Below are 16,458 nucleotides of genomic sequence, written 5' to 3'. Positions count from 1 at the left end.
TGGCAACTAGGAGATCGCTTAGGCCAAGGCGGACTGAACGAAGGTGTTCAGCAAAATGATAGCCCAGTCTGCACTTGATCTCGCTGATCTTTAGGAGTCCACAATTAGAACAACGGATACGGTAGCTGAGGTTGGAGGAGGTGCATGTGATCCACTGCAGAACCTGAGTGGACTGTTGGGGTCCTTGGACAGAGTCGAGGAGGGGGGTATCGGGGCAGGTGTTACATCTCCCGCGGTTGCAGGGGAAGGTACCTGGGGAGGGGGTGGTTTGGGTGGGAAGAGATGAGATAACCAGGGAGTTGCGGAGGGAACGATCTCTGCGAAAAGGGAAAGGGGCGGAGAAGGCAAGATGTGGCTAGTGGTGGGATCCCGTTGGAGGTGGCAAAAATGGTGGAGGATTATCTGTTTTACGTGACGGCTGATGGGCTGAAAGGTGAAAGACTACTCATATTCACTCGTTACAGGAATGATTTAGAATTGGAAATCAAGCACAATTCCTCAGACTTCTCCCAGTTGTACAGGGTTTTGGTAACATGTCATTTGGGGAACCGAGTGCAGCATCAGTGGGAAGATTTAGAGACGGCATAACCCTGATGCAACAAATTCATTCCTGGGACAATGGGGCCGTCTTGAAAGGAAGGTTTGATTGAATCTGTGTGAGTTGTGTGGATGATACAAGGGCTTCCATGCCTACATCCTCTGGTCCTCGATTCCCCTACTCTGGGCAAGAGACTCTGTGTGCTCACCCCATCTATTCCTCTCATGATTTTATACACCTGGAAAAGATCACCACTCATCCTCCTGCGCTGCAAGGAATAAAGTCCTAGCCTGCTCAATCTCTCCCTATAGTTTAGGTCCTCGAGCTCTGGCAACATCCTCCAAAATCTTCTCTGCACCCTTTCCAGCTTGACACCATCTTTCCTACAACATGATGCCCAAAACTGAACACAATACTCTAAATGTGGCCTCACCAACATCTTATATGACTGCAACATGACCTCCCAACTTCTATACTCAATACTCTTGGCGGATGAATCTAGAGAATGATTTGTGTGTATTTTCCGACTTATGAACAAAATGGACTTTAAAACTGAACCTAGAACATATAACAGTACAACACAGGACAGGGTCTTTGGCCCATAATGTCCCTGCTGAACATGATGTCAAGCTAAACTATTCTCCTCTGCCTGCATGTGATCAATATCACTCCATTCCCTGCATATCTATGTGCCGATCTAAAAGCCTCTTAAATGTCACTCTGCCTGCACCACCATCCCTGGCAGCACGTTCCAGTCGCTCACCTCACCTAGTATTCGATTTATTGTTCCTGGGAAAAAGGCTCTGACTGTCAACCCTATCTATGCCTCGCTTAACTGTACATACTTACATCAGTTCTACCTTCAGACTCCGATGCTCCAGAGAAAACAAATCAGTAGTGAGTTTTCCAATGACATATAGGTGGTATCGGAGAAAATTATCAAGAATTATTGCAGAATATAGATCAGCTGGGTAATGGGCCAAGATATCGTGGTAAACAATGTCTTCATGTACTTTACCAAGGTCCTTGACAAGGTACCACATGGCAGGCTGGTCTGGAAGCTTAGACCATATGGGATCCAGGTCAAGTTAGTCCACTGGATACAAAATGTGCTGGAAGGTACGGGACGGAGTGTAAAGGGTTGTGTTAGAGGGTTGTTGTTCAGACTGGAAGCCCATGTGAATGGTGTGTCACAGGGATTAGTGCTGGGTCTACTGTTATTTGTTATTTATCTAAACGATTTGGATGTCAATGTAGGTGGCATGTTTGGTAAGATGTGGATGGCATTACAATTGGTGATTTAGTGGACTGTGACGAAGGTGATCTACATTTACGGTGGGATCTTCAGCAATTGGGCTGAGGAATGACAAATTAAGTTTAATTCAAATAAATGTGAAGCGTGACATTTTGCTAAGACAAGCCAGGACAGCACTTGCACAGTAAATGGTAGAGCAGTTGAGAAGTGTTGTAGAAAAGAGAAACATAGGGGTGCAGGTAGGAAGTGAAATTAAAGTGGTGACACAGATGGACAGTGTGAAGAAGGCGTTGCCATGCTTGTCTTCATCAGTCAGTGTATCGAGTACAGGAGTTGGGAGGTCACGGGTGGCACAGTGGTGCAGTGGTAGCGTTGCTGCTTACAGCGCCAGAGAGCTGGGTTTGATCCTGACTATGGATGCTGCCTGTACGGAGTTTGTATGTTCTCCATGTGACTGCGTGGGATTTCTCCGGGTGCTCCAGTTTTTTCCCACATTGCAAAGACCTGCAGGTTTGTAGATTAATTGGCTTCTATAAATTGTCCCTAGTGTGTAGGATAGAACTAGCGTATGGGTCATCACTGGTCAGCATGGACTCGGTGGGCCAAAGGGCCTGATTCCATACTGTATCTCTAAACTCTGTAGAGGCTTCCTGACGGGCCGCAGTTGTGGATTGGGAACGGGGCCGGAGGCCTTTATCGAGGCGCTGCGGCCTCGAAGCCTCCCAGCTCGCCGCGTAGAGGCCCGGTTCGGGGGTTGGATGGAGGAGCCGGCCCTCACGGTCGGCCGCGGCTGGGGCCCGGGTCGGCACCACGGAGGCGTGAAGTGGGGCGTCGACAGCGGTGAGGCCTCGGCGGCGATGAAGCCTCGCGGGTTGACCCGCGGTCGATGAGAGCGCAGGGGGCGCCATGAGAGAGGTGGGGGGAAGAACAATGGACAATTGGGGAGGGGGGGAAACAATAGACAATGGGGACCCAGCGTGGGGAAACCGCTGTGGGTGGGGGGGGGGGGGAACAAAAGGAGGAGCCGGCGTGCTTTGTAACTTTGCCAGCGCCGTAGGCAGCTGCTATTTGTATACATTGGGAATGCAGCAAAGAATCTCTAGTCACATGTGACCACAAAGTATTCCATTCCATTCCAACTATCTCTAAACTAAGATGATGATAAAGCCACATTTGGAGTACTGTCAGTTTTTGGGCAATTACTCTATGAAGGATATCATTAAATTGGAAAGAATGCAAACACAAAAGATTCATTAGGATATTACTGGGTCTGAAAGGTTTAGGTTATAAGGAGAGGCTGGATCTTTTTTCACTGAAGCTTATTGGGGGCAAATGTACACAGTCTATTCACTAGGGTGGGGAATCGAAATCTAGAGGGCTTGGGTTTAAGTTAAGAAGTATAAGATTTGCAAGGAGCATCCTTTTTGCAGAGGGTGGTCGGTATTTGGAATAAGCTGTCAGAGGAAGTGGTGGAGGCAGGTGCAATTATGACATTTAAAAGATATTTGGACGGGTACGTGGATAGGGAAGGTTTGGAGGAATATTAGCCAGGTGCAGGGAGGTGGGACTACCTCGATTAGGTAGCATGGTTGGTATGCACATGTTGGGCTCCTTCCCAACCCACCAGTTTCTATTTTGCCTTGTTGAGTCTCATTGTGTGTAACACGTTCTCACCCAGCCCACAGCTAACAATGGCTTGTTTCCTTTATCATCGTTACTTTTTTGCATATCTTTCATATCTCTCTATACCACCGTCTATATCTCTCGTTTCTCTTTTGCCCTGACTCAGTCTGAAGAAGGGTCTCGACCCAAAGCATCACCAATTCCTTTTCTCCAGAGATGCTGTCTGACACGCCGAGTTACTCCAGCTTTTGGTGTCTATCTTCTGTATATCTTTGGGACGTGGGAGGAAACCAGGGAACCCAGAGGAAACTCACAGGGTCGCACAGAGAATGTGCAAACTCCACATAAACAACACCAGAGGTCAGGATCAAATTTAGGTGGCTGGAGCTGAGGGACAGTGGCTCTTCTGGTTATGCCACTGTGCCGATTCAAGATTTTCAAGGCTTGCATCCAGCAATCCCACACGCCCTTTTGATTTTAGAGTCGTAAACCAACCTTCTTGGTCTGCACAAGTTTTCAGTTCTGGCAGAAGTTTTAAACACATGTAATACACTGTGATATGGATGCACCTAGCCCACAACTAACAATGGCCATCGTTACATTTTTCCATATCTTTCGTTATTTGTTCTATATCTCTCTACATCACCGTCTATATCTCTCGTTTCCCTTTCCCTTGACTCTCAGTCTGAAGAAGTATCTCGACCCGAAACGTCTCCTATTCCTTTTCTCCAGAGATGCTGTCTGACCCGCTGATTTACTCCAGCTTTGTGTGTCTATCTTTGGGTAAATGAGTGATCTCTTTAAAAAGTTATAAACAAAAAATACTACAATAAAGCAAAATAACTGTAATTAGGCACATTTAGTTAACTTTCCCCTCTTCGTATTTCCAATTTAATATTTTTTTATTTTGCACAAAATGACTTTGAATGTCAGATAAACTTAAAATTAAGAAAAATCAGTTATAGTCTGACAGTTGTCAAAGCCCTGGCAATGCACAGTCAGCTGACAGGATTTTCAGGATAAGGCTTTATTACTCAATCACCACACCAACGTGGGTTTTCTCCAAGATCTTCAGTTTCCACCCACACTCCAAAGACGTACAGGTTTGTAGGTTAATTGGCTTGGTGTAAATGTAAAAATTGTCCCTGGTGTGTGGAGGATAGTGTTAATGTGCGGGGATCGCTGGTCGGCGCAGACTCAGTGGGCCGAAGGGCCTGTTTCTCTGAACTAAACTAAACCACTTGAGTCTGGGAGGCACAAAGCCAGTGAGATACTTTGTAGGCACACAGAGGTGCTAACCATGGGTCGAGGCATTGCAGTGTTTCTGGTGGTGTTGGAGCTCCTCCAAATTTCCTCTCCAGCTACTGTTCTGAACCATGGATATTGTCCTGGACAAGTCAGGAAACCTCTCTGCAGCTTTGCACTAACACCCTTTCAATGGAAAGTCCTTCCTACTCTCAGGTCTGGTACAAAGCTGAAAGCAGATATGTCCCTAGTGTAGATAGTCAGGACATTTCTCCCTCAGAGTAGACATTTCAAAGACAAAGGTCATGGGTCTAATGTGAGAGTGTGAAAATTGAAAGAGATGTGAGGGGCAGGTTTCTTTTCTCCTCAACGCACTGCCAAGAGAAGTGGTGGAAGCAGACATGACAACAATGTTTAAGAAGCATACAGACAGACGCATGAATAAGCAGGGTTTGGAAGGATATGGATTAGAAAATAGAAAACAGGTGCAGGAGTAGGCCATTCGGCCCTTCGAACCAGCATCGCCATTCAATATGATCATGGCTGATCATCCAAAATCAGTACCCCGTTCCTGCTTTCTCCCTATATCCCTTGATTCCATTAGCCCTTAGAGCAATATCTAATTCTCTCTTGAAAACATCCAGTGATTTGGCCTCCACTGCCTTCAGTGGCAGAGAATTCCACAGATTCACAACTCTTTGGATGAAAAAGTTTTTCCTCATCTCAGTCCTAAATGGCCTACCATTTACTCTTACACTGTGACCCCTGGTTCTGGACTCTCCCAACATCGGGAACATTTTTCCTGCATCTAGTCTTCCCAATCCCTTAAGAATTTTATATGTTTCTATAAGATCTCCTCTCATCCTTTTAAATTCCAGTGAATATGAGCCCAGTCGACCCATTCTTTGAAGGCAGATGGGATTAGTTTAATTTGGTATCATGTTCAGCTCAGACATTGTGGGCCGAAGGGCCTGTTGCTGTGAAGCACTGTCCTTTGTTCTTTTGAACAATCCTTTCACAACCTTATCAGACTCTGGCTGTGGAGCAGATAAACTTTCACCTGCTGGATGAGTAAACTGCTGGCAGTCACAGCTCTGTTCAATCGATTAACGCAATTAAAAATCAAGTTGATGGTGGTGCATTGGTGTCTTCTGTTGCTGAGGTTAGCTCATTAGATGTCCAATGTGATTTACAGTCAGTGAAATAGTTTCTGAATCGTTGCTGCACTGTAGTGATGTAATGGATGTGGAGAGGATGTTTCCACTAGTGGGAGAGTCTAGGACCAGAGGTCATAGCCTCAGAATTAAAGGATGTTCTTTTACATAGAAACATAGAAAACATAGAAAATAGGTGCAGGAGTAGGCCATTCGGCCCTTCGAGCCGGCACCGCCATTCAATATGATCATGGCAGATCATCCAACTCAGTATCCCGTACCTGCCTTCTCTCCATACCCCCTGATCCCTTTAGCCACAAGTGCCACATCTAACTCCCTCTTAAATATAGCCAATGAACTGGCCTCAACTACCTTCTGTGGCAGAGAATTCCACAGATTCACCACTCTCTGTGTGAAAAAAAACGTTCTCATCTCGGTCCTAAAAGACTTCCCCCTTATCCTTAAACTGTGACCCCTTGCTCTGGACTTCCCCAACACCGGGAACAATCTTCCCTCATGTAGCCTGTCCAACCCCTTAAGAATTTTGTAAGTTTCTATAAGATCCCCCCTCAATCTTCTAAATTCCAGCGAGTACAAACCGAGTCTATCTTACGAAGTAGACGAGGAGGAATTTCTTTAAGTCGGGGGTGGTGAATCTGTGGAATTCATTGCCACAGAAGGCTGTGGAGGCCAAGTCAATGGATATTTTTATGGCAGAGATAGATAGATTCTTGATTACTCTGGGTGTCACGGGTTATGGGGAGAAGGCAGGAGAGTGGGGTTGAGAGGGAAAGATAGACCAGCCATGATTGAATAGCAGAGTAGACTTGATGGGCCGAATGGCCAAATTCTGCTCCTATCACTTATGAACTTGAAAAGTTCATAGCTAAATTGTAAAAGGACCCACAAACAGCAATGCATAAATGATGGGATGTTAGTTTGTTAGAAGTTTATTCTCAGCTCAATATTGGCAAGAACACAAGGGAGAACCTGGAAATAGACACAAAAAGCTGGACTAACTCAGCGGGACAGGCAGCATCTCTGGTGAGAATTCTCTCCAGAGATGCTGCCTGTTCCGCTGAGTTAATACAGCTTTTTGTGCCTATCTTCAGTTTAAACCAGCATCTGCAGTTACTTCTTTCACAAGGGAGAACCAACCCTGTTTCAAAAATAATAAAATAGGATAGTTTATAACTTTAAGAAGGAGGATTCTATTTTAATATTTTACCCCAAGTACTTGAGTGTTGGTGTAGATTTTGTATTCAACTCTCAGGAACAAACTCAAGCCAACTCTCCTCTAACTGGATTGCCATGGTTCCTTGGTTCTGCTCGGTTTGCATGAATATGTAAAGGAACCACGTACATGCACATTGAAAGGAAAGGCATGCACAGTTTGACAGTTGCAACAGATCTGCCAGTATTAAGAAGGATATTAAAATGCAGCCTCATAAAAGCCAGAGGGGAAAAATGTCAGCTCGTCAGAGACACAAGGAATACATTTCCCAAGTCACTCGTAGCAGAGCTTTAAAGTTCAATATCAATGCGACTTGGAAATCAGCAGGATTCTGCCTAATAGGAACAAAACAGACATGCTGGCTTTTCAGTGCAACTCACCTCCTGCTCCCTCTGAAATATTACAACTCGACCCCCCTTGTCCCCTGTCGCTAGCAGTTCTCCTGTGCTGTTGAATTCTACCGTAGAAATAATATCGGCTGAAAAACAAAAGCAGAGACAAAATGCAAGTTAAGGGATTTCTTTGCATATAACAAACAGTCTCGCCTCGCCTCTCCTCCCCCATGCTCAATACAGCAGGCAGTTCACAATGCCAGCTTATTGCTTCAGAGCTCCATGCAAAGCCCACTGGTCGCTGGTCCTTCACCTGTGTTGCAGGGTTCACGGCAGCTGCTTACCACTAACAGACACGAGGGCACAGAATGAAAGACCAGGGGCAGAAGAGATTCTCACATGTCAGACCCAAGAAACTGCAGATGTTGCACTTTTGAGCAAAACACTAACTGCTGGAGGAACTCAGTGGTTTTATTCACAAAATGCTGGAGTAACTCAGCAGGTCAGGCAGCATCTCGGGAGAGAAGGAATGGGTGACGTTTCGGGTCGAGACCCTTCTTCAGACTGATGTCGGGGGTGGGACAAAGGAAGGATATAGGTGGAGACAGGAAGATAGAGGGAGCTCTGGGAAGGAGGAGGGGAAGGGAGGGACAGAGGAGCAGTGGGTTGGGCAGCATCTGTGGAGGGAAAGGGCAGATGATGCTTCAGGTCGGGACCCTTCTTATTCTGCTCCCAGATGTCAGGCTCTTTTATGCTAACATGATGTCCGTGACCTTGTGATTTTCAACTCTGTGGAATTTCACTGAAGCATCTCATCGAAGCTTCATTCACTGAAGCATCACATCTAATCGAGATCTTTGCGCGATCTCGATGTCCCTGGGTCAAACATTGCTGCTGTAGACATTGCCGATTTTCAATGTTGATTACCACCATGACTTCGGCAATTTTTTCCACCTCATCAATACTCGTGTAGGGGTATGGAAACTGCAGTATGAGTACATTGCTGCTTTATCAGAGGGGCTATGTCTCAAGATGGCAGGAAGGGAAGAGGTGAAAGGGTGGGTGTTGTATGGGAGGTGGGGGGGAGGGGTGGGGATGGAAGAGGAACCAGAGACTCGTGGAGGGATGGCCTTTACAGAATTGTTAATGTGGGAGGGTACATTTTGTCTAGTGATGGCATCACAATAAAGATGGCAGCAATTACAAAGGTTGACTCACATATGGAAGCGGATGGGCTGGGAGATGAGGATGAGGAGATGCTACCCCTGTTCTAAGTGGATGGTGAGGAAGTGAGGAAGTGTATCTCAAATGTGAGATACAAAACACAGTTGAGAGCCCTGTCAGGTATAGTAGCGAAGGTATAGTATTGAGTTTATTCTTGTTATTGTCATGTGTACCGAGATATCGAAAAAGACTTTGTTTGCGTGCAATCTAGTCAAGTCATACTATGAGTGCAATCAAACCATACACACAATTACAATGGGAAATGCAATGCGAATAAATACCAGACTGCAGAGTATGGTATTACGCTGTAGGTCCGTCGCCGTAGGTCCGGACGGACAGTGTAGGCCCGGATAGTGTAGGCCCGGGCGCCGCGTAATGGAGGTTGCGTAGCAACCCGCCTCCCGGCCTGAGCGGTCGCCATTGGTGGAGCGGGAGCACGTGTCCGCCGGCTGGGTGAGGTCACGTGGGGCGGTGACATCACCTTGTCCTTTATTTGGGAGTGAGATAGTTGGCACCCCTAACTGTAAACATCCTTTAATCTTTAGTCTGGAGACTGCTCTGAAACAGTGCACAGCTCTTTATAATTCACAAGATGCACACGCCAGCAATCCATTCAAGGTTGATTAGCCTTCTGCACATGGCCTGTCATGGCTTGCCCATCCATTCAGCAGTTATAGGAAGAGGTGCATGAGGAACATGCTCCAATTCCCTGCTGGAAGAGGTGTTGCAACAGAATCAGCCATGAACAATTCCCCAATGTTACTAGCAGGGGAATCTGCTCTGGTGGGATTTGAGGCTTTGTGAAACAGCCAGTTAGTTACTTTATGCAACTCTACATCCTCACTGTTGCAAATCTGGAAAAATCAGACAAAACCCAAATATTAACTCTAGCTCTCTTTCCTCTGTCATCTGTAAATATATGGCCCTATACTCCACTGAAATCAAGACTCCACTTTATTTTTAATCAGTAAATATTCAGAATTGTTGTTTTTATTTCTTCCTAAAGCTTTTGAAATCCAAGTTTAAATTACCCCACTAACCTACAGGTGCTACAGTGTGTGGAATGGTAGCAGGATTTGCAGATGCTTGTAGAATCTGACAGGGACCGCGATGAGAACGCTCCTGCGATGGCCCAAAAGTCTCAACAGACTGCTGACAGGCATGGGGAGGAGCAAATCGAACATGCTGAAGTGGGGATATACTGAAGATGCGGCAGACTGCAAGTGTGGACGGGGCCTCCAGACTATGGAACATCTCCTGAGCTGTGACATGCTGCATGATACACGCACTGCAAAGGATCTTGCAGAGGCCAACGACGTGGCACTAAGATTTGCTCGTGATTGGCAAACAGCTGTGTGATGACACGAATAAATAAATACAGGTGCTGAGTCCTGCACTCTGATTTCAGTCTTAAATCAGAGCACCACTGCCTACCACACCTGCTATGCTATACTGTGCTGCTTGTCCCGCTGAGTTACTCCAGCATTTTGAGTCGATCTTTGGTGTAAACCAGCATCTGCAGTTCCTTCCTGCACACCACTACTTACCATGTTTCCCATTTCCCTCCTGGCTGTCTTACCTATACAGCTGGACTAAAGAGCTATAACACATCTACCAAAGTACCTTCTGTACCCAAGAGCACAAAGCAACTAAATTATTACTGCAATTCATTCACCAGGAAAACATCACAACATGCAGGATCAATTCAGTTACTGCAGAGTGGTGTTTGGGAGTTTGTTTCTTTTGAATATTAATAGGACGCGTGTACTTTATTATTCATCTCAGCTCTTGCCATCTGGGCCGTTCACAGCTCATCAAATCGATGTGCTATCAAAGATTTTTTTCTCTAGCATCATTGCTAAAATTCAGTGAGCAGTGCAGAGGAGATCAGACCTCTATTTCTACATCACAAACCAATCTGTCCACAAAAAAACCTGGGGGAAATAATAACCAGTAATCAGCCCTAGCGAAGACAAAGTGTAATCTCTGCAGTGTGGACATCTTTCACTGTGCACCATGTCATTGTCACTTTGCTAAATCAGGAAGATCAAGATCAGATCGATTACTCTGCAGTCAAATTTATGGAAGGGAGAGGTGGTCACAAGCAAGTGCTATTACATTCAGTTGATAAAGACGATGAAAATCAAGCAACTATTGAGAAGAGATGGCTCCAAGAACATGCTCATCCTTGATTTAAGGCGAGTCTTATTGACGTTGAATTGTTTTTAAGAACCTTCAGTCAAATCCTCCTCATGACCTACAAAGCCCTCCATAACCTGGCCCCATCCTACCTGACTGACCTCCTCCACAGGCACACTCCCACCTGCACCCTCCGCTCTGCTGCTGCCAATCTCCTGTCCCCCCCCATCCGGACCAAACTCAGATCCTGGGGGGACAGGGCTTTCTCCATCGCTGCTCCCACCCTCTGGAACTCACTACCCCAAACCGTCAGAGACTCCTCCTCACTCACCACATTCAAAACATCACTGAAGTCTCACCTGTTCAGCACTGCCTTCAACCACTGACCGTCACCTCTCCTTTACTGGATGGCCGTTTTATTATTTGCCTTTTCCCTGTCTGCCAGTGTTACACGAACAATGCTGTGCAGCTATCTCTGACCATCCCCGGATTGGAAAAATCAATTCTGCTTCGCTTTTGTTCAAAAATGACAGTTATTCTCTCCAGGTACTTAAATATCCACAAAAAAAGTGTATGGTTCATTTTTAATGGAAGTGCCTTTAACTTGCCTACACCGGCCAACATGTCCCAGCTACACTAGTCTCACCTGCCCGCGTTTGGCCCATATTCCTCCAAACCCGTCCTGTCTATGTATCTGTAGAACTGGTTCTTAAATGTTGGGATCATCCCTGCCTCAACTACCTCCTCTGGCAGCTTGTTCCATACACCCACCACCCTTTGTGTGAAAAAGTTACTCCTCAGACTCCTGTTAGCGTTGATTCTGGCGAGCCAGTGGAATCCAGGTTTGGCCCTCACACAACGGGATGGTTTCAGATTCCACATGTGCATTGATATCAATAAGTCCCATCTCTGTCCCACCTCCAGCATTCCCCGACACCACAGTATAAAACTAAAACCACACCCACACCCAACTGTGCACTTCACCAATCCACTCAGCATCAACACAAAGAAAGACAATCCGAAAACACACCCTCTCTGATCACAGCCAATTTCAGCCAAAGTCAATGCAAACACCACTCACGCCCAGAACATTTTGTGCAGATTTCACTTGCCCAACACTCAACATTGCTTGCACTAAACCCCAAAGTTCCCAAGTTCACTAGTTATAGGAGTAGAATTAGGCCATTTGGCCCATTGAGTCTACGCCATTCAATCATGGCTGGTCTCTGCCTCCTAATCCCATTTTCCTGCCTTCTCCCCATAACCCTTGACACCTGTTCTAATCCAGAATATGTCTATCTCTGCCTTAAAAATATCCACTGACTTTGCCTCCACAGCCCTCTGTGGCAATGAATTCCACAGATTAACTACCCTCTGACTAAAGAAGTTCTTCCTCACCTCCTTTCCAAAAGAGTGCCCTTTAAATCTGAGGCTATGACCTCTGGTCCTAGACTCTCCCACCAGTGGAAACATCCTTTCCACATCCACTCTGTCTATGCCTTTCATTATTCTGTAAGTTTCACTGAGGTCCCCCTTCATCCTTCTAAACTCCAGCGAGTACAGGCCCAGTGCTGTAAACGCTCATCATATGCTAACCCACTCATTCCTGGAATCATTCTCGTAAACCTCCTCTGGACCCTCTCCAGAGCCGGCACATCCTTCCTCAGGTATGGGGCCCAAATTTGCTCACAGTGGTCCAAATTCCAGACTCCAAAGTTCCATCAGAACATACACCCGATCCAACCCCTACATCCATTAGGGTTCCTTGAGCTCAGATCGGGTAACAAGCTTCTGGAGAAATAAGCGACCGATTCCTACCATTTCCCCACCAGTCTTGCAAGTCTTCTCAAAAAGAAAGCTTGTTGAGAAATTCCAACACTTTCTGACTTTACTGCAATATTTTCTGATTTAAAGTATACACCCGTTTATTCCCGGAAGTCATCACTGAATCTGCTCTCATTTTTTCAAACCTAGCCATCCCAGATCACAACAACTCTGCTTAAATTTGGTTGGATTTGCCATTAAAATTGGCGAAAATTAAAACATGCTTAAAAAATATCCGACCAATTTTTCTATGCTTTTTATTTAAAGCATAAAATGGAGCATCCTGAAGTACAATTGTCAATTACACTTTTAAAATATATTTAGCAGTCGAAACATGATGATAGTTTCAAGGAGCATTAACCTTCTTATTGACGCAGGGAAGTAACCAAGCTAATCGAGATAATATGATGGAGATCTGGAATAAGCCAGTGTAATCCCTAGTTTGGTGTCGAGTCAGCGGATTTAAGCTAGGTCGAGCTAAGTGCCCACGTTTAGGCTCGGTGACGTTGGGATAAGCTGGGAACCCATCTGCCTCAGTTCGCACAGTGACTTGTAAATTGTTAGTGCGATGCCTGGATGCATGAGCACAAGGTGTGCGGATAACTTTATAACACAAATATTCGATTGGCAGAGTGTCACGGCAGGTGGTGTTGCTGCCTCACAAAGCTCCACTGGCCTGGGTTCACTCCTGTCCTCCGATACTATCTGTATGTTTTTAGTTTCAGTTTAGTTTAGAGATACAGCGCGGAAACATGCCCTTCGGCCCTTCGAGTTCGTACCGACCAGCCATCCCCGCACATTAACACACTTACGAGGGATAATTTACACTTTTACCAAGCCAATTAACCTACAAACATGTATGTCTTTGGAGTGTGGGGCGGAAACCGAAGATCTCGGGCAGAATGTACAAACTCCTTACAGACAGCACCTGTGGTGGGGATCCAACCCGGGTCTCTGGCACTGCAACACTGCAAGGCAGCAACTCTATGGCTGCACCGCCCATGTTCCCCTGTAGATTTCCTCTGCATGCACAGGTTTTTTTGCCCACGTATAAAAGACGTGCAAGTTACTAGGTTGCTATAATTTGCCCCCAGTGTGGGTGGGTGGGAGGAATTGATGGGTACGAGATAGAATAGTTTACAGGAAAATTTGGGGTTACGGAATTGCTCAGAGCCAGCATGGACTTGATGGGCAGAATAGCCTCCTTTATCCTACGGAAATGAGGGGGGAATAAAGCGGGCTGGAGCAGCGTTCGTGTAAAATCGGTGTCTGATGGTTGACAAGGAGTTGGTGAGCCAATAGTCCTGTCTCCCTGCTGTATCTTGCTGCGGTTCTGTTACTAAATATGGTGCCCAGGTCACAGGGGAGGCAGAATCACTGAGGCAAGGGAACAGAGGGCTCCTGCTATCTGCATCTCCTGCGGGAGAGAAGTCACCTGGGAGAAAGAGCAAGCAATATTTCCCAGGCAACCCAGCCGTGGAACACAAACAGTCGGCTGCAGACTCTTAGCTTTAAAAAATAAATAAATGATACACTGCTTTGGGCCCAGGTGGGTCCGTATTTCAACGTGCAGTCAGATGGTCACTGGAACAAAGAAATACAAGGTGTAGGACGGAACTGCAGACGCTGGTTTACACAGAAGATAGACACAAAATGCTGGAGTAACTCAGCGGGACAGGCAGCATCTCTGGAGAGAAAGTATGGGCCTTCTTTCTACCCAGAGATGCTGCCTGTCCCACTGAGTTACTCTGGCATTTTGTGTCTTATCTTCAAAGAAATACAAGGACCATCCACTGTGACGTCTCAGGTTGTAAACGAGTCATTCCTCGTTTACCACAATGAAGTGTTTCAAGTACAGGTGCTCCCCGGCTTATGATGCTTTGACTTGCAATATTTCGACTTTGCGATGGTGCAAACGGCAGCGACCCGTGGCGAGCCGCAGCTCGATTCCCGCCACGTGATCAGGTGTATTCAATGCATTTCGACTTACGATATTTTCGGTTTGCGATGGGTTTCTCGGAACGGAACCCCATGGTAAGCCGAGGAGGACCTGTATTGCTATCAATAGGAAGCACGCCCTCATCTCATTGCCACCTCTTCCTCCTGCCTACGTGTACTCTCCAGGAAACCGCGTAAGGCTGACTGAACTTGACAAATACCTCTCCCCTCAGAGTAAAAGCAACATGTTCAATTTGATTTCTAAATGTTGCAATTGCCAATACTGAGTGTCATGAGAACAATTACAGCCACCGTGTATATGGATTGCAACATGTATGCAGCACATTTTCTTAATCTTTCAACAACTCATTAGGTTCGGAATTAATGATGAACAAGAGGAGAACAGGCTGGGAACAGACAGCCAAGTCATTAAGGAGATATAGTCTCACTTGGCGCAGGGAGCAGCCTTCCAACCTATTGGCAAGAGGTTTAGAAGGGCTAGGTGAAATAACATGGCCTGTTATTTATAATTTTGAAGGGAATTAACAGCTGCACTACCAAGCGTTGGAAACACTTTGTATGTGAAAGTAACAAAAGTTCCTGACAGATTGATCACAGAGATTTGAAATGAGACATCTGTCGCTGCAAGTTGGGCGTCAGCGTCGGCACATCAGGGCTGCAGTAGGGGCTTCACATTTAGAGAGACATGAAATAATCTGCCTCCATCAAGCGACATTTCTGCGTGACAGTGGTTTGATTGTCACAATTTGAAACCTGGCAAAATGGATTTGTGAAGCAAATTAATCAACATCCTCATTTTCCGGTCGACGGATTCAGAGCTTATTGCAAAAAGACTGAGGCACAGTCACGACCAACGATTGATGGTTAACCAATGCTGGCCTTGACAGCAACGAGAATGAGAATGGAAATTAAAATTATCGATATGAAAATTGATAGGTGGTTCAAACCGCACTGACCAAAAGAGGGGAGGAGGCAGATTTAAAAGAAAAGCTTCCAAAGGGATTTGGATAAAAACCTAAGTGGCAAAATGTGCAGGTCTGTAGGGAAAAGAAGGCTTAATGGGACCAAATTAATGATTCTTTCAAGGGATGGAGCCGTGTTATTCAGTGCTGTGTATTACACACAACACCTTCAGTGCTGGGTTATTCACATTCCATGTTTGGTGAGGTTTTACAACTACCAACTGGCCAAGCAAAGGAAATAGACAAGTGAAAGGCAGAGATCAAATATTGTATAAGAAAATAACTGCAGATGCTGGTACAAATCGATTTATTCACAAAATGCTGGAGTAACTCAGCAGGTCAGGCAGCATCTCGGGAGAGAAGGAATGGGTGACGTTTCGGGTCGAGACCCTTCTTCAGACTGATGTCGGGGGTGGGACAAAGGAAGGATATAGGTGGAGACAGGAAGATAGAGGGAGATCTGGGAAGGAGGAGGGGAAGGGAGGGACAGAGGAACTATCTGAAGTTGGAGAAGTCGACGTTCATACCACCGGGCTGCAAACTGCCCAGGCGAAATATGAGGTGCTGCTCCTCCAATTTCCGGCGGGCCTCACTATGGCACTGGAGGAGGCCCATGACAGAGAGATCAGACTGGGAATGGGAGGGGGAGTTAAAGTGCTGGGCCACCGGGAGATCAGTTGCGTTAATGCGGACCGAGCGCAGGTGTTCAGCGAAGCGATCGCCGAGCCTGCGCTTGGTTTCGCCGATATAAATAAGTTGACATCTAGAGCAGCGGATGCAATAGATGACGTTGGAGGAGGTGCAGGTGAACCTCTGTCTCACCTGGAAAGACTGTTTGGATCCTTTGATGGAGTTGAGGGGGGAGGTAAAGGGACAGGTGTTGCATCTCGTGCGGTTGCAAGGGAAAGTGCCCGGGGTTGGGGTGGTTTGGGTAGGAAGGGACGAGTGGACCAGGGAGTTACGGAGGGA

General features: G+C 46.2%; 1 protein-coding gene across 5 annotated transcripts in view; it reads right to left on the bottom strand.

Moving 5' to 3' along the window:
* The window catches only part of LOC144600244 (serine/threonine-protein phosphatase 2A 55 kDa regulatory subunit B beta isoform), a 501,688-nt gene that overhangs the window by 99,044 nt on the left and 386,186 nt on the right, over positions 1–16,458 (bottom strand). For all 5 annotated transcript variants that reach the window (XM_078411797.1, XM_078411798.1, XM_078411799.1 and 2 more), the window contains one exon: positions 7,430–7,527. In XM_078411797.1, the coding sequence (XP_078267923.1) occupies positions 7,430–7,527 (98 nt within the window). The remainder of the gene's footprint in view (positions 1–7,429; positions 7,528–16,458) is intronic.

This window comes from Rhinoraja longicauda, chromosome 14 (genome assembly GCF_053455715.1).
Source record: "Rhinoraja longicauda isolate Sanriku21f chromosome 14, sRhiLon1.1, whole genome shotgun sequence".
Lineage (NCBI taxonomy): Eukaryota > Metazoa > Chordata > Chondrichthyes > Rajiformes > Arhynchobatidae > Rhinoraja > Rhinoraja longicauda.
Note: the sequence above shows the minus strand (reverse complement) of the source record. Positions and strands in the feature narration are given on the sequence as shown.